The sequence below is a fragment of the Chenopodium album genome, chromosome 8 (assembly GCF_948465745.1).
Source record: "Chenopodium album chromosome 8, dcCheAlbu1.1, whole genome shotgun sequence".
Classification (NCBI taxonomy): Eukaryota; Viridiplantae; Streptophyta; class Magnoliopsida; order Caryophyllales; family Amaranthaceae; genus Chenopodium; species Chenopodium album.
In genome coordinates, this window is record NC_137841.1 from 5,120,701 (window position 1) to 5,143,557 (window position 22,857).

At 39.1% G+C, this 22,857-nt stretch overlaps 1 protein-coding gene across 1 annotated transcript; it reads left to right on the forward strand.

The window, feature by feature from the left end:
- Nucleotides 1–1,782: 1,782 nt before the first annotated feature.
- Nucleotides 1,783–15,007, forward strand: LOC145642661 (putative disease resistance RPP13-like protein 1). The gene is made up of 7 exons (XM_081693841.1): nucleotides 1,783–1,797; nucleotides 1,840–1,998; nucleotides 3,133–5,586; nucleotides 13,095–13,177; nucleotides 14,461–14,482; nucleotides 14,615–14,672; nucleotides 14,889–15,007. Exons 1-7 carry the CDS (start codon nucleotides 1,783–1,785, stop codon nucleotides 15,005–15,007), a joined length of 2,910 nt encoding a protein of 969 aa, XP_081549967.1.
- Nucleotides 15,008–22,857: the final 7,850 nt, after the last annotated feature.

Here is a 22,857-nt window from a genome sequence, read left to right on the forward strand (position 1 = left end):
GACTATAGCAAATAGTAGCAGCCAAGTTTAAAAGAGAGCCTCAATTCCTCTTGTTGATAAACATAATATAATATTAATTCATTATTAAAGGATTCAAATTTAGTATTATTATAAAATCTTTGTATGTACGTTTATGGGTAAAAATATGCATTTATTTACAAATTTGTCATTTGAGAAACATATTTTGGTTTATTTATCAATAGAGAAACTTGGAATTTCTCTAGATCTAAATTGTAAAAACCGATAAAGTTTTGGCATAACTAGTGCAAAGAATTGCAGGAATCATGGGAATCTTCCATTCTAGGGTTCAATCTTAAGAGCACTCTCACTCATGGGCATATTTTTGCCCATGAGGAGAATTATGTGAAAAAAATTGAGTATTTTAGCTCCACAATCAAGGGCCGTAAAAAATATGATCGTGAGGAATTTGACAAATGCCCACAGCTATAGCTAATGGAAAATGCTACAGTAAAGATGGGCCCTCCATGTTTTATTAAAAAAAAAAAAAGAAGAAAAACAAAACTTGAAATGGGTAGGAGAGAGATAAGGTAGGAGAGAGAGAGTGGTGTGGGGTTTTATTTTAGCCCATGGGTGTGTGAGAAGTTATAAAAACAAAATGCCCATGAAGAAAAGTGGGAAAGAGGATGAGAGTGGTCTAAGGGTAGAACCTCCCTATTCTTTCGAATTATCCCCACTCTCGTTTGCAAATTCAACCTAGATTGACTTGTAAACAATTTTGAATAGATGTGATAGTAGCTCTTTTTACCTCCGAATAAATTGTAGGGTTGTATAATGTGCATCATCAAACTTTTGACAAAAAATTGTATAGGGTTTATGGAAGAAACGTGATATATATATTATATATATATATATATATATATATATATATATATATATATATATATATATATATATATATATATATATATATTGAAACATGGTAGTTTTTTTTCGAAAATGAGAGTGCTAGGGACTACCCGTAATAACACACTATCCGTAATAACATTTATTTCCTCCGTTTCTTTTTAGTTGACATATGTATTTAGTCAAGTCTCAAATAAATTCAACCCCCTAATTCCAACCCCTCCTACCAAATTTTGACCACTCTTAAAACCCTAACACCACCTAATTCCGACCCCCTCCTTATCCAACACTAAATTCCGACCGTCCCTAGCCCCTCTCAAAATTCCGACCAACCGAGGTGAATAATTTCAGCTATTGGCTGGTTGACATGGAAGATCGAGGAAGATGAGGAGGAAACGTTAAAAAGGAGGGCCCTACTAACGGATTCCGTTTCATGAACGAAATCCATTAGTTGGGGGTGAAATCCAATTTTTGTAAATTTTGTTGGTGGCAAAATAAAACTTTTTTTTTAATGTAAGTGGCAAAAACCAATAAGTCGTTTTTTGGATGTGGTTAAAGTTAAAATTTCCTAATTTTTATTTGTAAAAAAAAAAAAAAGTGAGAATGGTCTAAAAATGAAGCTGAAGGAGAAGCCAATTCAAACAAAAGCATATAGACACATAGTAGGGTAAGTACAATAATATTTGAGTACCAACATTTAAACAAATTAAAGTCACTTTACAACTATCTAGTCCTGCTATAATGTCATTTTTTGACATCAATAATTCATTTTCCATAAACCCCAAACAAAGATTAACCAAAAACAAAATTAATCAAAATAGTAGCTGATCTGATCAAGGATGGCCATTGCACTAGTAGAAAAATTGAAATTGCCACCGCTTAAAGGCCACCGGTTTTTGAAAACCGGTGGTTTAAAAAATGGCCGCGAATAAGGTATTTATTATTGGTGAGGCGTTTCTATCTGCATTTCTGTAGGTGTTGTTTGATCGAATGCTGTCAACTGGAGGGAGGAAGTTCTTGAAGCTGATTGGCGGAGTTGATCTGCCAAAAACAATCAATAGATGGAAGAGAGATCTTACTATGTTGGAAGCTCTGCTAGAGGATGCTGAGCTGCAGCAATTTCACAGTAAACATGTCAAGTTAAGGCACAGGAAGATCAAGTTAATGCACTAGATGATCATTCTCACCATGGGATTCTTGACAATATGGTTTGTGCTGCTACCTTTTTAATTTACTTTTCTCCCTAAGACCTTAACTGCTATAATGTTAGTTAGATACTACTTCGTCTTATATATATTTCCCTCAAAAAAAATATATAGTATATATATATATATGTATGAAATCTTAAGCCTTACCCTAGATACTACTTCGTCTTATATACTCCCTCCGTTTTTAAATACTTAGTTCATTTAAATACTTAGTTCAAGTAATAAAATATAGAGGAAGTGGGGTTAGTGGAAGGTAAATTAGATGAGAGAGAGTATAAAAGTAATAAAATTGGGTACCACTAGTTGAGAAAAATGAATTAAATATTATAAAAGCTTTCCAAATAAGGAGATGGAGCAAGTATATAAAAACGGCCGCAAAAGGAAAGTGGAGCAAGTATTTAAAACGGAGAGAGTATATATGAAATCTTAAGCATTCTGCCAAGTGTTGTCTTACTTTTATGCTTGTTTGTTGTTAGACCTTTATAGATATTGTTTCTTACTTGCATAATAGCTCCCCTCCAAACCAACTTGATGCACTAAGAACTCGTGGTTCGGACTGCCCGCCTTGAAGTATCGGCCGTCACAAGTCCCGACCACCCGCACTCCGTCGCCCAAATAGACGTGAGTGCTCCTTTGATTTAATTGCTCGCTTGTGTTGCTTTGTGCTCACAAGTCTCTCAAGGCTCAAGGCTATTGTTCTTGCCGTCAAAAGGCTAAAGCGCGCCGCACGTTTCGGGGTCCAATATCCCGGACCGTGACAGTTATATATATGTATATGTATTACTTGCAAGTCTGCGACTTGCAACTGATGAAACAAGTTCAACTTTGAGACTAATTAAGATGAGATCTTATAACATTTACTTAACAGTGGACATGATAAGCTAATCCATATGACTATGTTAATTAATATAAGCTTATTGCTGTATTGATTAATATAAGGGGGAGTCTTGTACAAAAAATTATTAAAAAAAAATAACCATGAAGTTTATGTTGTTTTAATTTATATTTATATGAGGGGAAAAAGAAAGTTTCAATAATAACTCTTGAATTCAATTATCAGGTGCAAACCATTTATGCAAGTGGCTCAAGAGCCGCGGGTAGTCTCTCCACCTTGTTCAATCCTGTTGATCAAGACATTCAAGACAAGATTGATGACATTTCAGAGCGCTTGCAAGATATACAGGACCAGACCCAGAGTTTGAGCCTCACTGCAGCACACATGTTGCAGCAGAAGACCCTCCAAACAGAAAGTATTCGACGCCAGAGAGAATCTGCTTCTTTGGTAGGCAAGGTTTTTGGAAGGGATGACAAGAAAAACAAGATAATTACACTGCTATTGAATGATGATCAGAGTGCTGAGTATTATGTTGTGATTCCTATTATTGGAATGGGTGGCATTGGGAAGACGACCCTTGCTCAGTATGTATACAACGATGAGCAACTGAACGGTTACTTTGATCTTAAGGCATGGGTGTGTGTCTCAGATGTGTTCGATGTCAAACGTATCACGATAGATATAATTAACTCGGTCACCAAGAGCAGTTTCGACTGTAGCAACTTGGATCAGGCACAAGTGAAGTTGCAGGAAGTGCTAAACAACAAGAAATTTTTAATTGTTCTGGATGATATTTGGAGAGACGAATATGATGATTGGTACAAGCTACAGGAACCTTTCCAATACGGTGCAGAAGGAAGCAAAGTGATAATGACAACCAGAATTGAAAGTATTGCAATGATGATGGTTAACAATCCTACTCAACGCAATATCATCAAGTTAGAAAGTTTGTCAAAAGATGATTGTTGGCTAATATTTCAGCAGCATGCAAAAGTAGATTCTGACCTCACCGACTTGCGGGATGTTATTATGGAAAAGATCGATGGATTGCCTTTGGCCGCAAAAGCTCTAGGAGGTCTCCATAAAAGCATTGCAGACAAAAACCAACACCGGAAGATATTAGAGAGCAAAGTTTGGGGTGAGAAGAGTAGTGTTTTGCCAGTTCTAAGGCTGAGTTACCATCATATGCCATATCATTTGAAGCGTGTCTTTGCTTATTGTTCTGTGTTTCCAAAAGATTATGTGTTCAAAGAGGTGGAAGTTGTCTTACTATGGATGGCTCAAGGCTTCCTGCCAGAAATCCAAACTGAAAGTATGGAAGATATGGGCCACATATACCTCAATGACTTGGTATCAAGGTCATTATTTGAAAAAATTACGTATGGTGGAGGCGAGTTCATCATGCATGACCTCATCCATGATATGGATCAATTGGTTGTAGGTGAAGTTTGTTATGTGGCTGACGCCGATGCACTGAGAAATGTTACAAGAATTCGCCATTTATTTATCTCTAAGAATTTTCAAACATTGGGAAATGAAATCATGGTTCCTCGATTGCGAACTTTTCTATGCAACTATGATTTGAAATTTGAACATTTAGATCTCTTTAAAAACTTTCATTACATACGCACTCTAAGTTTATATTCGCATGTAATTGAAGCTTTGCCAGAATGTATTGGTGATTTAAAACACTTGTGCTACCTCAGTCTCGAATTCAAAAGCATAAAAGTGTTGCCACAATCTATCGGGAATCTTTGGAATCCCCAAACATTGTGCTTGATAGGTTGTCACAAACTTGAGAAGATTCCATATATTGGATTACTTGTTAGACTTCGTCATCTGAACATTGATGACACATCTTTAAAAGAAATGTCGCCTGGAATCGGGAAGTTAACAAATTTGCAGACTTTGCACAAATTTGTTGTGGCAATTGGAGGTGGGGTAAGGGAGTTGGGAAAGTTAAATCAGCTCCATGGAAGATTGTTTATCGTTTCCGGGCTAGAAAATGTGACAGAGGTTGATGACGCAGCGGAAGCCCAATTGTGTAAAAAAGAGAATCTAGATGGGTTGAATTTGAAATGGGGAACTTGTCCTGATCAGGTTGATGACAAGACTAGGATAGATGTTGTTGAGAAGTTGCGGCCTCACACTTCCATCAAAAGGTGTGAGTTGGATGGGTACATGGGCTCGAGATTCCCAAGTTGGTTGGGAGATTCCTCTTTCACTAACATGGTGGACTTAGAGTTGAAAAAGTGTCATAAATGTGTATGCTTGCCTCCATTGGGGCAACTAAGCTCATTAAAGAGTTTGCTGGTAGAAGATATGGATGGTATTATTGAGGTAGGTCTTGAATTTTATGGGAATTTCTCAACTCCTTTTCCATCTTTAAAGAGACTTCGTTTGTCTTGTATGAAATCCTGGGAGAAGTGGGTGCACCCATCAGTTAACTACAATGCATTTTCCATCCTTGAAACCCTTGATATGTATGATTGTCCATCATTGCAAGGAAATCTACCTCCTCTTTTGCCATCTCTTACAATGCTGAAAATCGAAGAATTGAAAAATATGGAAAGGCTTACTGGTCAATTGCTCAATTTCACCTCCCTCAGCTTACCAGAGGGTGGTTTACCTAGAAACCTGAGATCCCTTGAAATAAGAGAAGCCAACATACAGCAGGCGGTAATAGAGTGGGAATTGCACCTCCTTCATTCACTTCAAATTCTCAGGCTACAAAATGTCAGCAGCTCCGTCCATTTTTCGTGCCCACATTTTTCTCTCCCCTCTTCTTTGTCTAAATTACAGATCAAGGGTTTCCAAAATTTGAAAACCATATCAAATTGCAGCACCCTTTCCAACCTCACTCATTTATCAATTGGCAATTGCCCAGAATTACACAACTTTTTAGAAGGAGGTTTACCCACCAATCTTATTACTCTATCAATAAGAGGAACCAAGATAGACAAACCAATAAAAGAGTGGGGATTCCACCTTCTTACTTCCCTTCAATGTCTTATACTTATAAATGTAGGCAGCTGTTGTTTGGGGGTAAAAATACCCCCTATATATGTGGACCAATGCCACCTCGACACGTGTCTGCAAGCTCAGCGCTCAATGAGCCAATTAGAGCATGACACGTGTCACTCAATGATAGAAGGGTGAAAATGGGATCTAAGCCCACAACCCTAGAAACCGTAAAACGGTGGGAAGCCAATCTACTTAGGTTAAATAACCTAAGAGGCACATATCCCAATGCTCTATAAATACTGATCATTACATCAGTTTAAGGGGATCCAATTTCTCTCTCCAAGGGCAATGCCCCCCACATTTACTCTCCCTTCTCTCTACTTTCTCTCTCTAAAATACATTATTTCGGTCACTGACTTGATCGTTGGAGGCGGACCTCCGCCCCCCCCCCCCCGGGGTCCGTTGTTTTGCAGGTGATCGGGCCGTTCGAGTGTTGCATTGCAGATCTGTCTCCCGAGGGACGTACACACCCTCCATTTGGGTACGTATAAAAAACCCCAAAACATTTGGCGCCGTCTGTGGGGAGACACAACTGTAATGGCACAACGGTTGTGGATCACCGACTCAAGAGAGGAGCCTGCTTTGGGAGGCAGCAGGCGTCATGAGGCCGGATGTCAAGTACAGCAGGCGTCATGAGGCTGAATGTCGAGAGTCAGGCGGCCAAAAAGGCCTGTCAGACTAAGTCATGCATATTTGAAGGTTAAAGGGCAATGCCGTTTAATCTTAATTTTATTAGGGGAGAGACGGCTAAATTAGCCAACTCCAATACTTTAATCCGACTCATTTAATGAGTCGGCCGCATGCTCAGGCCACCTAGCCGGATCATACAGTTGGCCTTAATGCTATCTTTGATTGATAGTTTGATACTATCAACATCAAATCAATTGTATTATTATATACATAATATTATACAATTGATTTTCAAGAGTAAACTCTTGTAATTAGTGGGGTATATGCATGCGGCAAGTGTACTCATGCATTTCCACACTTCCAAATTTTTTTTTTACAGCCATCAATTGGTTACATGAGTTTGCATTGCTGTAATAGAAGAGATACGGCCAAGCTTGCAAGCTATATATCCTTATTATCAAATCATTATTATGATTGTATAAATAAGAAGCTAGGCGGCAAGCGGTCTATTAAATTATTTAATAAATTAATTGCTTGTTGCTAATGAAATAACATGAGCCTACAATTAAATGCTTTGCATAATTGACAGTATCATGCGGCATTTACATGCGGCAAGTGAGATACATTTCCATACTTCAAGTTTTTGACAACTATCAAAGTTTAATTTATTAAACTCCACATTCTACTCTTGAGTGGACTCAAGAGAATAATATAGGCGCTCATGAGAATAATTGATAGTATCAATATGCTTTTTGATAAGCTTGTATGTATGAACTCGTGTGTATTAGCAAGCGCGAGGTGGCCGAATCTCAATGAAACCAAAGCAAGAGAACCACCAAGCGGCCAAGCTTCTTTCTTGTGTTAGCACACACAAGCGGCCAGGCTTTTTCTTGTGGTAGCATATACAAGCGGCAACCATATGCAGGCGGCATGGGGCAGCTTTGCTCCAATGGTGTCAGCCAGTGATTGCTAGCAATGGTGGCAGCCGGTCAGAGCCATGATGGGTGCCTCAAATAAACGGCTGCCATGGCTGCATTGCGCTTCAATTTTTCCCGGCTGTAAGGGCAGCCTTACTCGCTAATTTAGCCCGCCTGCAGGGGTGCTTTGTTCATTCCCAAGCCCAGCCGTGAGGGCTGCTCTATGCTTCAATCAGACCCAGCCGTAGGGTCTGCTGCTTGATTGCCTCATTTATGCCCGGTTGCCGTGGTTGCTTTGTTCAACCTCAAAGCCGGTTGCAATGGCTGCTATATTTATTCATCGTTATTATATAGCTGCTCCATTTCTTCTTCTTGCCTTAACAAGTCAGACTCGGCAATTATAGCTAACCAGCAGAGGTGGTTAGCAAGGATGGAGCCGGTCAGCATCATCAAACATAGTCGGTCAGCGTTATTAAAAATGTCAGCCCGCCTGTGTTCGATTTAAACCTTGTACAAGCGGAAAGAAGCGTTTGGTGTGTGCTTGGCCCCAAACTACTGTGAGTATCAATAGGGTCAGCCGGTTACAATCATCAAGTTATTAACCCGGGTGCAGCACACTCCATACCGCCTGGGTTGTAGCCAATTAAACACGGCTGTGGGGGTTGCTTTGAACAACCTCAAAAACGGCTGTCATTTGAGCTTGCAATGGCAGATAAATTGCAAATCATTATTATGATTTCAAAAAAAAAAAAAAAATACCAAGCAACTTACATAGCAGCCGTATGTACTCCACTATTATTATAGTGAGTTTGTCTTTTGTTACTCTCATAAGTGACACTGATATACATTCGGCAAAAAGCTTGCGGGAATTCTTAAACAAGAAATTTATATAGGCAGCAACGCTCAAGAGTATGATGATGAGCTTGAGTATGTCCAGCCGGCTGCCATCATATTTTACATAAGAGCACTCAAGCGGCACTACTTATTCTTGCATTAATAAGTCAGGTACTCATCATTGCCGATTATCCGTCAAAAAGTTGGAATGTCTAACTAGTCAGGCGGCATGGTTGCTTTGTTCAAACCTCAACCCCGGCTGTAGGAGTTGCTTTGCTCATCCTCAAAGCCGGCTGTGAAGTGAGCTAGCAAGAGCATTGTAAACTTGTTCAAGCGGCAGCCAACCTAAGCAAGGGTCAGACGGTATAGAAACCCGCATGTGTAATCAGAGCAAACCCATTTCTCGAGCAGCTTTCCCTATCAATTAAATCCGGCTGTGTGAGCAGCTTGTCCCACCAATATACCCCGGCTGTAGTGACAGCTTTGCTCGTCACAAAAGCCGACTGTAGGTGCAGCTCTCCTTGCCAATTTATCCCAGTTGCAAAGGCTCAATTGCTTGTCAAATATGCCCGGTTGAGGGATGCTTTGTTCATTTCAAATGCTCGTCAAATAAACCCGGCTGAAGGGTTATTTTGTTCACCAATTTAAGCCGGCTGCAGGGCAGCTTTCCTCGTCAATAAAGCCGGATGTAGGGGCTATCTATGTTCATACTTTTACTCGAAAATTTGAGGGTGAGCAAGGTAGTGAGCCGGTCCTCAATACCGATTGTATCATCATTGAAGAACCTCACTAATGAGAGTTGCTTATTGTGGTATCTAATACCATTTCACCACAGCTCATTTGCGTGAAGTTAGTTGAACTACCATGCAAAATTAGAAATCATTATTATGATTACTACTGTATTGTTAAAAAAAAAAATGCAAAAGAAAAAGAAAGTGGGAAAGCCGCCTAACTGCATGGTCATTTTGGTGGAAAAATAAAAGCATGCAACACTTAAGTATACATTATACATGTGTACCAAGTTATTAGATTACTAGCCATACGGCAGCTGGTCAAAGCTATGAGCAGTGCCTCAATTAAGCGGCTGTATGGGCATCCGGCTAATCAATTTATCCCGGTTGTATGAGCAACTTCCTTCCCCAATTTACCCCGGCTGAAGGGGCTGCTTTGCTCATCTATCCCCCCTCCCGGCTATGGGCTGCTTTGTTCTTCATTAAGTCCGGATGTGTCATTGGCTCATTGAGCTCGATGACAGGGGCTACAAGAGAGCTCGATTGTAAGCTTGGTCAAGCGGCAACCAAGCTAAGCAAGGGTCAGACGGTTCAAGTTTCATCCCTACGTCAGCCCGGTTTTAGCATTGGATTGTAACCAATCTAGCCCGTCTATGGCATTGGCTCATTGAGCTTGCCTAATAAATCATGCTCGGCTATATATGTCGTCTAAGTAGTGAGCAAGCAATCTCTAATTATTTACTTGAGTTCGAGAGCTCGACATTCAAGATTGTTCTAGCAGCGACCTTCAATTCCATATCTCATTGGTTGAGCTCACTCACTCGGTAATCATGGAGCCGCTTGACCTCTTACATAGCAAAGAAGCTCACCTTGTGAGAGCAGCCGCCCACGATCTACCGGCCATCTACATGTAGGGGCTGTCTGTGGTCGCATTCTCGCTCAAAGTCGGTCTTATGTTACGGTTGTACCACCCTTGAAGCAATTCATTTGCGTGAAGTTACCAGGGCTATCATGGCAGCCAATAAGCAATAAATAAAAACCTACAAGGCTCCTTGAAAGGTAAGAAGATGGACGGTCGTTAAAGCCGACCAACATTCAAGAGTGTACGTTATTTGGAGGGTTGTCTGAGCCATAAGGGAGAAAGCGACATCAGAGGCTGCACCTTTGTACAAACGGCATGAAAGCCGAGTGAAATGAGCAAGATCCCCTTCATGTGAGGGAAACCTTAACCTCTTGTATCCAAGCGGCATTAATATAAAATGATAAGGTTAGGCACATCCGGTTGTGACTTCATATGCTCGAGGGCAATTCCAAATCTGGTTGTGATTGCATATGTGAAGCTGCTCTCTCATATAAGTGGAGGAACATCACCTCAAGAGTATCTTACTCTCACCAATATAAGTATGAGAAGCTGCATGCATATATTGGAGATCGACTCTTTGGGAGTATAATGGTCAGGCAGCATAAGTGTCGAGCACCCTTCGCATTTGGTTAAGCTCGGCAGCCGGCCTTCCAAGGTTCTTCAAGGGCTAAGCTACCCAATTACATGGGTTAAGCATCAAGCATTGAATATTTGAGGTAACCATTGACTTACTCTCCTCTAAATAATGTTGATGCATTAAAATAAACTAAGTCAAAAACTTAGTAGCTACTAAATTAACGTCCAAGTGACGTGAGGCCAATGGCCGGATAATAAACTAAGTTTGAAACTTAGTAGCTAAACTAACGTCTAAGTGACGTGAGGCCAATGGCCGGATAATAAACTAAGTTTGAAACTTAGAAGCGATTTCAACGTCTGAGTGACATGCGGCCAATGGCCAGATAACTAAACTAGGCACAAAACCGCTTAGTGGCTATACAGCCGGTCTCAACCTAGACCAGAGGCCAATGGCCGGATGGTTGCTTTTTTCATAAAATCGCCTGTCCCAACATGGACAAAGGCGTCCGGCGACACCCCTCCGGGTGCAATCGTCGCAGAGAGCAGCCTACTTGCTTGCTCTACGTACCTATGCAGACGACAAAGATTGAACGACCAAATTAGTCAACTCATAGCCGTCTGACCAGAACAGTCTAAAGAACGACCAAGTCTTCGGGAACCGGATGTCCAAAAGACATCAGCCGGTGATCGAACAAAGTTCTAACCTAGATTACCTTCCAAAATTATACAAGTCCTCCCAATGGGGTAGAAGGACATTGAGAGTATAATTGGATTACAAACACCCCAGGCGGCCATTTGCCTCCTGCCCTGTGAAGAGTCAGGCGGCCATTTGCCTCATGCCCTATGAAGAGTCAGGCGGCCATTTGCCTCCTGCCCCCAGGCGGCCAATTGCCTCCTGCCCTGTGAAGAGTCAGGCGGCCATTTGCCTCCTGCCCTATGAAGAGTCAGGCGGCCATTTGCCTCCTGCCCTATGAAAAGTCAGGCGGCCATTTGCCTCCTGCCCTGTGAATAGTCAGGCGACCATTTGCCTCCTGCCCTGTGAAGAGTCAGGCGGCCATTTGCCTCTTGCCATGTGAAGAGTCAGGCGGCCATTTGCCTCCTGCCCCCCCAGGCAGCCATTCGCCTCCTGCCTTATGGGATGTCAAACGTCTCAAAAATATTCTAAGTCTCCCAAAGGTCATATGACCACCATAGTGGGGCTAAAAGAAATAAAAGTCGTCATCTGTCTAGTTCAGGCGGCAATCATTATTATGATTGATTAACTTAGAAAATATCATACCATTTAAGGTATCAGATTTTCCAAGTTAATCAAATCCCTCTTTTATTGAACTAGACATATGCCGCCCATAGAGCTTTTGAACAAGCGGAAAATAAAGCCTTGATTTCGAAAGGAGTAATTCCTCTTGAAAGAGAAATTACCCCTTCCGAGGGGCTAATGTTTGGGGGTAAAAATACCCCCTATATAGGTGGACCAATTCCACCTCGACACGTGTCTGCAAGCTCAGCGCTCAATGAGCCAATTAGAGCATGACACGTGTCACTCAATGATAGAAGGGTGAAAATGGGCTCTAAGCCCACAACCCTAGAAACCGTAAAACGGTGGGAAGCCAATCTACTTAGGTTAAATAACCTAAGAGGCACATATCCCAATGCTCTATAAATACTGATCATTACATCAGTTTAAGGGGATCCAATTTCTCTCTCCAAGGGCAATGCCCCCCACATTTACTCTCCCTTCTCTCTACTTTCTCTCTCTAAAATACATTATTTCGGTCACTGACTTGATCGTTGGAGGCAGACCTCCGGCCCCCCGGGGTCCGTTGTTTTGCAGGTGATCGGGCCGTTCGAGTGTTGCATTGCAAATCTGTCTCCCGAGGGACGTACACACCCTCCATTCGGGTACGTACAAAAAACCCCAAAACAGCTGTGTTGATACACTAGAGTTCATTAGTTATCCCGACTTTCCCTCTTCTTTGGGTATATTAGACATAGAGGGTTTCCAAAATTTGAAAACAATATGTTGTTCCACTCTTCCCAACCTGCACTGTATGGATATCAAAAATTGCCCGAAATTGGAATCCTTTGGTGACAATGGCCTTCCTCCACGCAGTTATGTTTACATTAAAGAGTGTGATATGATAGAACAACAATTGACAAGTGATACCTATGGCCGTATTAAAACAGAGAATGGAAGATTCTCCCTGCCTCCGTAAACCAAGCTCTGCCAATTCAAGTAAGTTTGCTTAAATAATGGTCTTGCGTACATTTTTTTATGTTTACATCAACTTACATTTTAATATATCTCACTTCTGACAGCTTGTTGATACAACAATCCTAACAGTCAATGGAACTTTATTCAAGTAACAGATCATAAACTGGTTAGTATGAATTCCAACACACTGCAGTTTAACTTCAGTTCGGATTTAAATTTGTGTCATTGTAGAAATTAATGAACATTGTAGTCATACTCATACATACCTTTTCTATGTAACTTTATAGTTTCAAATTTACCTTTTTAGATGTTTCTAATATGAGCTATAAATAATAATATTATTATTTTGTCGGAAAAGTTATAGAATATATGAGCAATGTTCTGATATATTGTAAAATCAGGTACTTGATCTTCAAATGCAACTGTTTGCTCATGCTATGGTGCTAAGAAGCCTAACAGTAGTAATAACAGCTACCATTTTAAGGTAATATATTGGAAAAGCTTGCCTTGTTTTCATTTTCAATTTAAGGTGTATGTTCGAGTGCTGCTGATGGTGATCTGAAGAATTCTGTTACTTGATTTGTACTTTAAGTCATGGCATGTGTTTACGATCTAGATATTTGGCTGTCTTGTAACTATTCAAGTCTAAGTTCTATTGCTGAAATTATTCAATTGTTCTTTCAATTCTGTACCTCCTTTGATTATAATTTTTTTTTTTGGATGAAATCCATCAATGTATGACCATCTGATGCTATAAAGACTTTAGACTTCCATGTTGCATGTTTGATCATTGTTACCAACTAAAATGCTCTAACTTTACTCCTCTTTAATGTTCCTTTAGAAAATACTATCCTCCAAATAGCAGCTAGCATGAAGCTTCTTTTATATTTGGTAATTACAACATCAAGCATTAATTTCCCTAGGAAATTAATCTAAATATGCCATATTATCAAACCATTTTTTACTGAATTAAACACAAAGCCATTCTATTGATGCTAACCATTAACACAAATTAGCTCTATAAGGGTAGAGTGTCTAATTTACCGTGTTATATAATCATAATCAGTTTATTTTGTAATTGTTTCTATCATGATTGGAAGACCAAGACTAGCTGTTATAATGTCTCTTACTCTTAATCCAATTGAACCAACCTCCTTCAATTTGGGTTTATCAGTATAGATGATGAACTTATGAAATGTTGCGCAATCAACGAGCTTTTGGTGGGTTTTCCCGAGTTAAGTTAGCTTGCCTGACATAGAAAATCCACAGGACCTTGAAAATGTGTCATAGCTTTTAGGTTCTAACTATAGCTTGGTTGGGCAGAGTTCAGCTTCAACGTAGACTCAAAAAAATTGATTTGTTTTTCAATGTGACGAATGTGCCATTTATCTGTTCTCAAGTTTTGGTAGTTCAATAACAACCTGGTTTTCTTCTTTAGACTTGTGTTATTCCAGAGGTATCTCTGATTTAAAAAAATCTCTTTGCTTATTTATTGTCTTAATTGGTTGATAATTCCAAACTAGTATATTCTGATGTTAATCTTGTAGTCACTCACAGCTTATTAATATTACTCTCCTTTTTTGCTCTGTTGATAAAACTTCCTGCTGCTTTTGTTTCCTACCTTTAGCAATCTTGTGAATAATGCTGAACGCCCATTGAAAATTTAGTTTTCATTCATGTACCCAACTTAGTAGTACGTCCCTATATGATGCTTGTTATTCACATAGTTGCTACCTAACTATTAGTACTACCTCTGTTACTTTTTAGATGTAACAAAGGGGTATATTTGGTGAGAGATAAAAAAATTCCTTTGTTGCATCTAAAAACTAACGGAGGTAGAATTTGGTTTCATGCATATGATAAAACACATTAACGATCTTGATTTTCTTATGCTGTTAACTGTTGCTAATGACTGCGGTAGAAGCTATACATGAAGGATGAAAATTCAGTGGCATTGAACTATTGTATCGTGTTATCTGGTAGGGAATGAAGGGAAATGGAGTTGATTTTTTTTTTGGACAATTAATTATGAGTAAATGCTTTCTCATCTGCTTACAGTAAACTTCTGTGAGTATTTATGTTCACTAAATTATATCATGTTTTCCCATATGTTGTAGATAAAATGATTGATTGGGTTGGTGATCTAGCACTTTAGTTATTGACCTAATAACATTGCACATAGCTTCTTATATCAGGTGACAAACATATTGGTTCTACACCCTTTGGCAGAAAGCCTCTCCAAGTTCAGACATTCATTCAAAAAGGGGCTTGGCAAATATTTCCGGTGACAAAACATATTGGTTCTACTATGTGAGTTTTTTTTTTTTTTGGTACAAATTGTGGCCTTTTTGTATTTTGTTTGTTTGTTGAATAGTTCCATTAAGTTGAATTTTCAACACAGATTCTAGCTTTTCAGATTCAAAAGTGAATTTACCGTTTATTTGATTTTTATTGATTCATGTACAAATACAGTTTCTTCTATATTTACGTACGTAAGGAATTATATTTGATAGGAATTGTTATCAAAAGTTAAAGTTGTTGGTCATCCGAAAAATGACTACCATAAGATAACATGGTATACTAAGTTCGATCTTATCATTATCACTTGGCGAGAGGAGAAAAGAAGAGAAAGTCATCAAACATTTTTTTTTTCTTTTTCTTTTTGGGGGTAATACCAATGGTGTTGGATTGATCATTGATGGTTACAAAAAAACATAGTTAAAGGCATAAATATTTGTTAGTATATTTTCTACTGAAACTAGTAAAGTACATCATTTTGAAGGAGAGGAATGCATAAAGTAACCAAGATCATGATAGCGATAAATTAAATAGATTGGCATTCGAGTATAAATATTTATTCCAAAATCAAATTAACAATACATAACATCTGAATTCCAAAATCAAATCAACAATACATGACATCTTTTGAACCGTAAGTAGTTCATAAGAAGGTGAAATAGGGCATAAGAAGACACCTTAAGTACTTTATATATACATTACAAACACACATATTATGGAAATTTAGAAAACATACACTCACAAATTATAAAGCATTAAACTCTAAGACTAAAAAAAGCGTAAAACTCCAGCTTCTCTCTCTAGAAAACCCCAACCTTATCTCCCCACCGCTTCCCCTGTTCTCATCCTCTGCTCGCCGGCGATCGGCACCCTTATCCTAGCTATCGCCGGCGAGTCTTGGTCTCCTTTTCTAGCTTTAGTTTGCTTTATTTTTTAGGTGTTTGTTTGGGAATTGGAAACAAGGAGTTTCCACAGCAAATTTGTTCGTCTAGTTCATCGGTGGTTCTCGTTTTTTGGTGTCGTCAAGTGGTTTAGCTTATTCTTCAACGAAACAAGGAGTCAAGGCTAGTCTTAACGCCGCCGTTGAAAGGAATTGCGTTAATTGTTTCCCGACAGTAAAGGTGAAGTTAAGGTTAGGGTTTTCTCGCCTAATTGAAGTCTGATTCAGGTGAGACGGCTTCCTTGCGTTGGCTTTGACGGTTGATCGAAGTTTTTCGGGTGTGTTTCTGTAGACACCCAAATGTGTCTCCCTAAAACCAAACCCAGTGATAAGTACCTTTCATGTCGAATCATAATCGAATGAAACGAAAGTGTGGAAATGTCTAGTGTTGCGGAAAGTTTTATTTCTTTTCTTTTCTCTTATCCCTGTTTTTGAAAACTTTATTTTAAGAAAACAGCCAATCCAGTTTGGTTGGTCCATGATATAGGTCCAATAGTGGTGTAGTTGGATGGGGTTTGCAAAGACCTTTCCAATGATATATTATAAGCCCAATTCCGATGAATATTGAGGAATTTATGGCCAATTTACTAAATTGAGCCCGGTTTGAGTTTTAAGTACGGCCCAATGATCTAGGGGAGGGCCTAATATGATTTATCATTCCTAATGTAATTAGGAATGGTTTTGGTCTTCTAGAACATTCTAGAAGGTTTTATCATTCTTAATTCAATTAGGATTCTTCAGAGTTTTAATTAGATCAAATAGCATTTTCGACTGAAATTATATTATTTTATCTTCCAGTACAATAAAATTATCATATTTTCGAAAACGCGTTAAAATCCGGTTTGGCGTCCAACCCCAGGCCTTGGCGCCTGGAACCAGGATTGGCGCCAGACGCCAGCCATTGGCGCCTGGCGCTAGCCACTGGTCCTGGCGCCAATGAGCCAGGGCTGCCGCCAAGTTGATTTTGCGATCTTCAGACTCTGTTTTGATAAATTATCTTTTTTGGATGTTTTCTCTATAAATATCGTATCAAAAACTCCGTTTTGATGGACGGATTATCAATATTCATTCACCAATTCTTTTCATTCTCAAGCTTTCATTAATTCTTTTCTTTCTAAACTTTGCTCTTTAATACAAAATTCCGCATTCACAAGATCTTGATACACCTAGCCATATTCGAAGTTGCCTTCTCCCTAGACGTGAAAGGTTTTAATTTCTGAGGGTTTGGTCCCAAATCTCTATTTTAATTATTTAATTTAATTGCTTTGATTATTATTTTCCTTGAAGTTACTAACGTGTGTATTTTGTTATTAGAAAGAGGTACGAGGCATCCAAGTAAGTACTTTAAGGGATTTTATTGATTTTATTGATATTATGATGTAGATATCATGTTTAGATTGTTATTTTGATTCCTAGTATCATGTCTAGGGTAATTTTAATATTAAGTATGATTGCTACGATGCTTCCTATATTCTTTCTAATATTTATGATTGTTAGTATCATGTTAGGGATAAAGCTTTGATTTTTATTGTTTAGTGACATGCTAGGGTTTGTTATTAATATTGTTAGTATCATGCCTAGGATCTTGCTACGTTTTAACATGATTATGATTATGATTGATATTATTATTATTAATGATGTTGATTATTTATTATGTTGCTTGATATGTATCATATTTTATATTGTTATTGCTTGATCACCTTTTATTGCATGTTAAAGGGAATTGGTACTTGCAACCACGCTTAATAAGATAATTAATAATCTTGTTTAGGGTTAAATGTGATTATAATTCAAGTGATTGTCAATAATAGTTTGTTTGTGCATTAATATTCAACCAACATAGATTAAACAGGTTTAGGGTTAATCTATTGATTGTATGTTAGTTAGAAAGCGCACATGAATACGAGCAGAATAAAGTAGAGGCCTATTATTAGGGCAGGTTCAATCTCTTTTAGGTTGGATTTGTACCATCATCCCCGAACCCTTATTTGGTTCATGACCTTATGGAGTTGACGATCTCTTGGATCGTTAAGGGGTGTAACCTTCACCTTGTGAACGGTTTACAAGTTCCTTAAAAACTTGTTGGCGACTCTTTGCTCTATCTTCTTCCCTTTTGGACGCCACCGTACTTTAATGTATGATCACAGTGGGGTTCAAGCTAGTGGGATTTTTAAGGCTTGAAACTATTCCCTACAGTTTTTGGCGACTCCACTGGGGAGGATTTCTATTTTAATTCCTGAATTTGTTTCGGCAATGATTTAGAATGAGTGGATGAGACTCGAAAAGTTCTAAGTATTTCATGTGCGTAATTTTGATTAACATTGTGGCATATGCATAAAAAGGTTCTCATTGGAAATACCATCCGTAATGAGTCAAAAAAACATAGGATTTTAGACGTAGGAATTTTGAGAAACGTCTTTCACAACTAGGACTGAAATAACACCGCGCGAAACTGGATGATTTTATTGAGCACAGAAAGCTGCTGAGGCATGTGGGAAGTAGCGTCAGGGGCCAGAGCTTGGCGCCACACTTTTTGCCGTAGCGCCAGACGCCAGAATTGGCGCCAGGCGCTACAGTTAAAAGTTGGCGCCAGTCTCTGTTTGCTGGCGCCAATTTCCCCCAATACCGAGCCAGAAATATGCGTTCTAATTTCGACCGGTTTTTCGTATTGTTTGCTCGATCCTGCTTCCTGATTGAATTTTTTCTCACTTTTCTGAAACCCATATGTGTTCTACATATGGACATAACCCTCTACGAATTCATGCTCTATCTACCCGATTGAACGCTCCTGGCAACAAAGGGTACATCTGAGAGGTTGAATTCACCAAACCATGGAAGTGAGTTTTTCTAAAAAACTCGCGGTGTTCTATCCACGCGCGTTAACCGTTTACGGTTAGGCTTCTACGCGGTGCATCTGGACAATTAACCATGGACCCTATTTGACTAAACCATATCCCGAACTTTAGAGAACTAGAGCCATGGTTAGGTTGCGAACTCATTGCATCATATTGTGCCTACTTGACTAATTGTGCATTATTTGTTGTGCATATGTATTCTATGTTCCTCTTAACCGTTTGTTGATTTGTGTTGAGACTAAAATTAGTGACTTAAGGAACTTTTCCTATTTAATTAATTAATTAATTATTTGAGTCAATAAAGTCTATTTTCTTTAATCGGAATTGACCTAGTACGACTTTAGGCATACCCCAGTTGGCTAATAGTATCGAAAACAGTCCCAGACCGAGGCTCTAGTATTGGTGCCAAAATCTGGGCTGTAGCGCCACTTTATGGTGTGTAGCGCCAGACATTTACTAAAAAGTCTGGCGCCAATCACCATATTGTGACGCCAGTCCTGTCACTTAGCCGACAGTTCGGATTATTTGTCGAGTCATCGCCTAGGGTCTAATTAACCAGTTTGCTAATTAATTCGGTTAATTTTCGCTGTCAATAACACCTTGTCGAGTCATTAATCGAGTCTTGGTCACATAGTCTAGCCACATGGTCATGACACGAATCTTAACGCACCATTTACACTCACTAGTCTTAGCACACACTTTGAGTATACATCACCATGGCCATGTCTTAGGTTCATGCATGAGTCGGTCTTTCCGTCATTTGAGTTGGGGTACATTCTATTCCTAAATCTTCATATCCCTCCACCTCCATCTTTCTTCTTCATATTCTATTCCAATCTTTCTTCACTTCCTCCATCCATTGCATGTTGAATAAAGTTTGATTCAAATAATTAACAATAAGTATCCCCAATTTCCTTTCCCACAGTACTTGGTCGAGGAGAGAAGGGCGATTAATCAAGGACAACACCTTTGTTCAAGTCTTACTTTTTGATAAACCGATTCGTCAAAAGAGAAAGGCTAAGAAGATAATGGAAACTCAAGAAGAAGTCAATGAGCTTAGGAATCAATTGGTTACCATGACTGAGACACTGAAACTCCTCACACTTAAGGTCGATGATCCCGTGAAGCAACAACGGATGGACCTCATGCAAGAGAGTCTGAGCAAGTTATCTAGTGACTATAAATTTCAGGGCATGAGCTCGCAAGGGGTCTCGCTGGATAAAGAACTTCTTCCGCATAAGTTCAATGCCAACGACATCCCAAAATTCAAGGCAACAGATAATCCTTACTTCCATCTAAAAGCTTTCGAAACTATAATGACCATTAAGGGTATTGATAAGAAGGTGTTCCCCTCACTGTTCCCACTATCTCTTGAAACCGTTTGCCAACAATGGTTCTTCTCCCTTGACAAGGAGAAAACCTCTACCTGGGAATCGATAGTAAACGCTTTCGTTGATAGGTACAAGTGCAATATTCAAGTTGAAACCGATCATAGACAACTTGAGATGCTAAGACAAAATGAGAATGAAGGCTTTACTTCTTTCTTTAATAAATGGAAGAAAACTTCCGCTAAGATGATTGAAGTCCCCACCGAAAAGGAATCTGTGAGGATGTTTATCAAGAATCTCCAAGAAAAGTATTCGAAGCACCTAAAATATCAACACAATTTGAATACTTTCAAGGCCGTTTATGACATCGGAATTGAAATCGAAGATGACCTCGCAAAGAAAAAAGCTACTAATAATAGCAACCACGGTGGCTGGAAAGGAAAGAAGAATGACAATCCTTCTTCTTCCGAAAACGCCCACTCTAGTAACAATGTTAGTACCTTTGATCTCAGTGAAGTTTTAGCCATAGATAACCAACGATCTAAGAAGCAACTAAGGAAAGACTTCACCCCCATTAGGATGAGCTACGATACTGCCTTCGATCGACTCCATGCCAAAGGACTCATTACTCCCATTGGACCTATTCAAGATCCCGCACCTGAAAAGAGATTGCCTAGTTGGAATCCAGATGAACACTGCAAGTATCATCAAGGTAGGGGTCATACTACTGAGAGCTGTTGGAAGCTAAAGGAGGCTATCCAACATTTGATTGATAATAACAAGCTTCCCATGCCTCCAGTTAACAAGAAGAGCGAGTGATGATAAAGGAAACAACACAAGACAAGAGGCGAGCTCCAACGAAAAGATTTCATGACCTCTTTTTCTATTTCTTTTTCATTTTTACTCTTTCCCCAATAAGTCTAGCATAGGCATCCTTTCTTTTCCCTTAGATTAACTTTGTAGATTCTTTATTTTCCTTTAATAAATGAGCATCTATGTTCTTGCACATGATCATTTCATTACATTGCAAAAAAAAAAAAAAAAAATAAAAAAAAAAAAAAAACATGTCGAATTAAGCACAAGGTATATCAATGATTTGAGGCACCCTTGTAGCCACATCATATCTCCTTTCGCCCTTCAATTATACAATCCTTTCTTCATAAACCACTTTGAGCCTCGTCTAACGATAGACCCTTCTTTTTTCAACCTACATCTACCTAACCTTGGGATAGGATGGTGTGCAGCTTATGCAATTCTAAAGAAAGCTTGAGCAAATTCAAAAGATCAAAATAAATAGCAAAAATAAGCAAGCAAAAAAATAATAAAAGTGTACAAAAGGGCAAGTGTTCCAATGTCTTTGATATGAAAGTATCTACGATAAGAACACGTCTCAGATTGCGTCTCTTATCGAGTACTCGGTACCGTGCTTGAGAAACATGAATGCCAAGTGAGTGATAGACCTCATGATCGGGATTGCTCACACTTATTAAAATAAAATAAATGCTAAAGCAAAACAAAAGAGCTAAAAAAAAAGAGTAGAAACTCAAGCATAAAATTATAAAGATTCAAAAGCAAGGTTGCACACCTTGGGGGCTTATCTAGGGTCTTGAGCCTTTATCCCCTTCTTCTTCAGCCTTTAGCCTAACCACGTTACAATCCTTAAAAAGACCTTTTTGAGGTATACACACTTGTGCTAGGTTTGGCTAGAGCTACGTTCGGCCTGATTCCTAACGGATACGTAGGCAACCTCACATCGAGGTGCAGCCGTAATAAACATGCATTCATATTCACATTCATACACTTACACCATGATCATATCAAGGGATCTCCAATGCTCATCCCTTTTCATTTAGAGCTAGACTTGGGGGCTTGATCCCTACATTATTAGCTTACCTAGCCTAAGAGTCACCACCATTTGACTCTTTTCAATAATATATATTTTTTCACACATTTAGCTCTTGCGGCCTAACTTTAGTGTCACTATCACACACTGCACATATACATGACCAAATATACTTCCCTTAGGAACCCTTTGTCATGAAATCTTAATACAACGCTGAAGCATGCCTTGTCATATCAAAATCGCTCATCAATCGTAATCATCATTGCATCACGAAGTATGAAGTGCTTAGCCTCCGTGCCTAAGTTACCCAAATACTTTCATCATTGAGTCATCCATTGAGATAGCCTAGGATGGATTAATCCTTGAACCTTGAGAGATAGTATCAAACAACATTTGACTAAGCTCATTCAACATGCATCTTCAAACTCTTGATTTTCTTTTTCACGTCTTTCTTTTTCGGGAGAAAGTCGGTACCCTCCACAATTGACGGAAATTTTTTGCTTTTTTGCATTTTCGAGTCGCACGATCACATTACAATGCACACACGAGTCATGTACACATTGAGTCATGTCGTGTCATATAACTTTGATTTGAGTCTAACACATGTCATTTCACTTCGAGTCGAGTCAACCTCGAGTCAGTCAACATATCGAGTCAAGTTTATGCCTTGAGTCGTGTCTAGTCAATGAGTCAAGCAATGCTAAACCTTAGGTCAACCCTAAGATGATTAAAAAGATTGGCAAAGTTCTATAGTCAAAATAAATACAGGTGCAGCAGAACAGGGAAGACCCTATCGCAGCGTTCGTGACGAACAGAGCAAGAAATAAAACGGAAAACTGAATATAAAGAAGAATCCGTGCTGGCGCCAGTCCCTAGGAATTGGCGTCACATTCTGTGCTT